This window comes from Ascaphus truei, chromosome 9 (assembly GCF_040206685.1).
Source record: "Ascaphus truei isolate aAscTru1 chromosome 9, aAscTru1.hap1, whole genome shotgun sequence".
Lineage (NCBI taxonomy): Eukaryota > Metazoa > Chordata > Amphibia > Anura > Ascaphidae > Ascaphus > Ascaphus truei.
In genome coordinates this window covers 62,679,010-62,684,777 of record NC_134491.1, presented here as the reverse complement: position 1 = coordinate 62,684,777, position 5,768 = coordinate 62,679,010, and the positions used below count along the sequence as shown (strand labels likewise).

Genomic DNA, 5,768 nt, shown 5'->3' with positions numbered 1-5,768 from the left:
TACTGTATATTCGATTGTCATCTGAATAGAGAACACCAAACATGCATTTTTAATGTTACTACTGAGAGAGAAGAGGATAGTCCTGAGGCACTTCAATATATAGGGTATAAGAGAAGTGCTTTTATACAGCATCACCAGAGTTAGGACTGTGAAGGGGAAGGGACTGGTCATCAGTGAGTCAGAAAACAGGTCAAGAGAGCAGCATAATGGATTTTGAAGTATAGAAACATAAATGTCACTGGTTACTTGAATAAGAGCAATGGTAGAGTCTTTGTAGAAATTATCATGCAGCCTTTGGATTTATATGTACGCATGGTGTACAGTTGACATAGGAGAGATGATTTTTGATTAGTTATCTACACATAAGTTCAGCCTTCCATATATCCACTTATATCTTCTAGTACACTACAGTATGTGTAAAGTTAAATCCTAATTATATACAAGTTGGTACTTATTGTACTGTACATCTATTTTTAGGTAAATGTGCATCTATGAAGACATGTTATTTATCAGGTTTTGACTAACACAGTTGACAATAACCCTCTTTTGTGTATCCCCTTTTTGCAACTCTATCAGCTTCTTACATTGATTATTCACCCCCTGGTGTAGTTTGGGGTTTGTTGCAATGATAACAATAGGACTCAGGGCAGAGAAAGAGGCAGCAAGAAATATCCGAGTTTCATTCATTATAGGACTCACATAGGATGGCGACAGGGAATAGATCCACATGGAGTTATCTATGCCAAACAAAATTACATAAAGTGATACCAGCAAGATGACTGCTCTGGAGGCCTTGTATTCAACTGTCTTACTTTGACCCCTGTCGGAGCTGCGCATGCCTTTCATGGATTTCCCATGCCGGTGCAACACAGACACCATGTAGCTGCTTGATATGGTCATCAACCCCACAACAAAGAACTCTCTTATTATGGATGCCATTCCATATATTAAGTAAGAGACATAGGTCAAATAGTCTACATCACAATACACCAAGTGTAGTGTGTATGGTGAGGTTGTACAATTTGTTCTTTTCCGTGCAAACAAAATACTGGAAGTGTATACAGACATATTCATGCCCAAGAGCAATATAACAATTAAAAATATATTCTGAGTTATCATTGTCTTGAAGTAAATCCAATATCTAGTTGCTGGAGCAATGAGCATGCATTGGTGACAGCTAAGCAAAGTGGTGAGACAGATAGACATGGCTCTACTCACTCTGTAGGTGTGAAGGGAAATTTTACACTCTATGTCTTCCAGTAAATTCTCCACTCCTAAAGCATCTAGAGTTTGGGGGATGATACGGGAGAGAACCACAAGAAGATTTGCTAGTGCTAGGATCATCAGGATGATGTTGGCTGGAATTATTTTTTTTTCTGTACACTTGATATAGGTAAATTTCAGTAGAATGAAGACATTTCCAGGAATTCCTAACAGAAGCAGGAGGATGAAGCAGAGAGCTTTGAAAAGAAGATGGATCTCCATGACACTGGTGTAATGTTAGTGTCCGATATCTGAAAGGAGAAACAATAAACTGCAGGTAATATACATGTACAACACATGATGCAAACACAAGGATTGTATCCTTATGCACAGCACAGTAAGGGATTATTCTGCTTATATGTTCTTCCAGTCCAACTATTTAGCTTCCAGTCTTTTCCATGTTTCATACAGTACATGTGTCTACAGCTTCTCCCAGCTTCCATAGATATTAGACTCTTAAACACTGCAGAGATTGTGTGAGCCATTTATTAAAGTCCCATGGCTTAATGGGTAAAAATGTCTAGCTCTTTGGGGCAGGGACTCCCTTTCCTATTGTTACATTCATGTCGTCAGAGCTTTTTTGCACTATGTGTTATATTATTATGTCACGTCATTACTGCTGTGAAGTACTAGTATGTACATGGATGGTGCTATGTAACCAAAGATATACATACATACAAACATACATACATACATACATACATGAAAAATATTGGTGCTGTATTATGTCATTAATCAATCTGCCCTTTTATATTATGGCCCTGTAAATTCTAACAAATATGTACAATCAATCCCACCACACACCATAAAATGTATTTGATATTGTGTTGTTGGATTCTGTATGTTGTAACTTACAAAGAAAGATTATTAACCACAAATTATGTAATAGTTTGGTGTTAAGTAACCATTGGTGCTAAGAAGCCAAAGCATTAGTTATGGAAGTGTTCAGTTTCTAAATGCTGCAAATGCAATTATGCAATTATCAAAGTGTTGTGTGTAATTAGTTCCTTATATAGAATGCAAGCTTTATTATTATTATTATATTTTTATTCAGCACCAATCATGAGTGCTTCTATGTGTAGTGTTGAAAGTCAAATTACATTCCAGGTGAATTATACAAATACATGTATAAAAGAAAGAGACATTGACATAAATACAGGGAGAAACTAATCTGTGTTTCCGAAGAGCTTTATATCTTAATGATATGTAAAAAGATGTAATTGGCTACAATATCATTGTATATCTGTTAGTGGAAACAGTTCAGATCTCCAGCTATCACAATCAATGGTGGTTGTGTTAGCATGATATCATTAGATCTGAATCCTTTCAGTAAGAGTCAACAGCTTTTAAACTGTGGGAATGATGGATTCCCCCTTCTGTTTGCCAGTGCCAAGTCACAGTAAAAGTCACTCTACAACCTACTCTATCCCTCTGCTCTCATTCTGATCACATAGCCTGAGGACAGGAAGGCTGGAGCATAAATACTCTTTCCTTCCACTATGTCCACCTTGTTCTATAGTCCCCATCACCTTATTCCTGATATTGCATTATACAGTATCATCCTCTTATTTCTGTGTGATTCCCGGACTGCCTTTCCCTGACTTTATGATCAAACAATTAATGTTTTAAGTTTGAAATTTAAATCCAGTTTTCCTAAAGTGTGTGTTGGCGGATCAAAAATTCTGACACCTCCTGCCCTCTCATACAGAACCATCACACATACGTTACTGGGTCCCACTTCTATCATTGGTAACTAATGTTATAAAGCGGTCTGTAAGCATTCAAGGTCATTGTATTTTATTCTTACCTTTAAAGTCATGGTTTGCGTTTTGAAATTGGATTATTAAATTACTGTAGTTGTGAAATGTCCCTGTATTTATACTTCCTTTTCCCCCTAAAGTCATGCCCCAGGAGATTAATTAGACAAGCAATTAATATGATCTGCATTGTAACAGAAAGATTCTCTTACCACTTGCTAGAATAATATTCTGTCTTTTTAACACTCTTTAGCCTCACTGCTTTACATTCAGTGCATATTGTACAAATTATGAAAACATTTTTTATCATTGAATCATAGATACATTGAAACAAATTGCATAAATATATCTTTTATTAAATTAGATTTGAATCAGAGTTAAGGTCTACAGTAAGCCCTCTTTCTATCTATTGTGCTAATGTCTGAAAGTTTGATCATTATTATTCAAATGAGCTACAAATGACCGATAAATTAACAATTATTACAATTGTGTCACTTTAACAACTATTGTAGTCAAATTGAATAATTTTACCATGCTGTACAAATATATTAATCAGTGGGTGGACTTGCATGAACAAAGCAACATGTGACTGTAATTTGTAAGTAAGGATTACAAATACAAGAATTCTGCACTCCTCCCAATTAGACTTGTAATTTATCAGTGAAATTCTAAATTTTGGCCTTAAGTCTTATAACAAAAGAGTCATTTAGTTAGGTATTTTGATCAAAAATTAATTAAGCCTGCTAGGCCCATCAAGTTAGAGATGTAGTCAGCAGAGCCGCTAATAGGGGGGGACAGCCAGGGCAAGTGTCAAGGGCCCAGTGGCTGCAGGGGGTCAAGTGGCTGGACAAAGCATTTGGGCCTGACATCTTGTTGCCACCGGGCCCCAGCTCTCTCCTGCTGCCGGCCTCTACCTCACTCTGTTCAACGCTTCCGATGTCAGCGCTTCATTGGGTCTTCCTCATACCAGTTTGCACCGGAAGCTCAGCCCAGGTTACTTCCATTGCGTGCTGACATCAGAGAGGACCGGCGTGCGCCAGAAGTTTGGTGTGGGACAGTGAGGGAGAGGCCTGAGACCTGACACCTGAGACCAGCCACAAGGTAACTGTTTATATGTATTTGTTATTTTTGTTTTATTGTTATATATATATATATATATATATATATATATATATATATATATATATATATTATTTTTTTTTAAATATGCATTGGGGTCTTTTTTATATATATGTTTTTTTATATGTATTTGTTTTTTAATTATTATTGAGAGTTTTTATATGTATTGGGGATTTTATATGTATTTGGGTGGGTTTTATATGTATTGGGATTTTTTTTATATGCATTGGGTTCTTTTATATGTATTAGGAGTTCTTTTTATATGTACTGGGAGATTTTAACATGTTTTGGGAGTTTTTTATATGCATTGGTTTTTTTTATATGTATCTGTGTGGTGGTTTTTTTTGTATGTGTTTGGGGGTTTGTATATATTTGGGGGGGGTTGTATATATTTGGGGGGGTGGGCGGGTATGTATATATTTGTTGGTGTGGGGATATGTTTTAAGTTAAACTTCTTTGCTGGCACCTATAGTGTTTTATGTGAAAAAATCTTTGCATTGTAGCGAAAAACCATAACGCAAATGACGTCACACTCCTAATGGGCGCACGCCTGTCACTCTCGAGCATCTTGGGAAGTAGGGGGTCCCCGGAACTCAAACCAAAGCGCTTCTGCTCCGGAGACCCCCTGCTCATATACACTAGGAATAAAATGTTTATTAAAAAATATTTAATCAGCACCAATACATCACCCACCCATGTTGCCCCCCCGTTGCTCCCCCCAATACTGTAAAACCATGATTTATTATTTTACATACAGGATTAATACCCCCAGGCCAATGAGGGTCCCCAGTGGGCCTGACGGGTGTCCGCAGGCCCCACAGAGCAACCCCGGGGTTCCCACGGTTGTCTGGGGCAACACGGTGGGCCCAGCGGGCCCCAATGGGGTCTATGGGTGGTCCCCATGGGTGTCTGGTGTCCCTTTTGCATCCCCACAGGTGTCTGTGGGCCTTCGGGTGGTTCCCATGGGGGTCTGGGGCCCTTGTATGGTCCCTGGGGGGCCCTAGGTTCTTCCCCACATGTGTCCCACGTGGATCCGCAGGTGGTACCCGTGGGCATCCGGGTGTCCTCGGGTGGTACCTGTGGGCGTTCGGGGGTCCTCAGGGGGTCTCCATAGGCATAACGTACGCTTATTTAATATGATCCGCAATTAATGCAGCAGATGATAAGATTGCCACAGTTGGTCAATTTTATCAATATTTTATCAAAATTTAAAAAAAATTATTAACAAAAAATTTCACCAGATGCTCGTGCGTGGAAGCGTGGTCCGCAATGAATGCAATTGGTCCACAATTAATGCAACATAAATGTGATACTGGAGAGAAACAGAACAAGAGGAAGTGCTAATTTCCATAGGAAAAAGGCTAGCAGCCTATGATATAACTCTGACCCCCAGGTCAGACTGATAGAATGGAGTTTGTATTTTTTTTTGTCTATGTGTTTGTACTTGCACTCTGATTACTTACAGTATCACGCTATGTTATTTCATTTATTTTATTTTCATGATTGATCGTCTGCACGTGGAGCACCCAAGTGGATTTGCCACAACCATGCCATCTGGTAGCATATATCCTTTATACAGTTTGTTTTAGTGCTGAGCGCCAGGGATATAACATTTTCTCCATCAATGTG

At 38.5% G+C, this 5,768-nt stretch overlaps 1 protein-coding gene across 1 annotated transcript; it reads right to left on the bottom strand.

The window, feature by feature from the left end:
* Window positions 1-287: 287 nt before the first annotated feature.
* On the bottom strand, window positions 288-1,485 carry LOC142502315 (olfactory receptor class A-like protein 1). Its single transcript, XM_075613126.1, has one exon. The coding sequence runs from the start codon at window positions 1,483-1,485 to the stop codon at window positions 490-492; it is 996 nt and encodes a 331-aa protein (XP_075469241.1). The 3' UTR covers window positions 288-489.
* Between the last annotated feature and the right edge of the window lie 4,283 nt (window positions 1,486-5,768).

Bases quoted from the DNA above. Each gene is read 5' to 3' on its own strand.
- LOC142502315 (XM_075613126.1), bottom strand. From the start codon at position 1,485: ATGGAGATCCATCTTCTTTTCAAAGCTCTCTGCTTCATCCTCCTGCTT.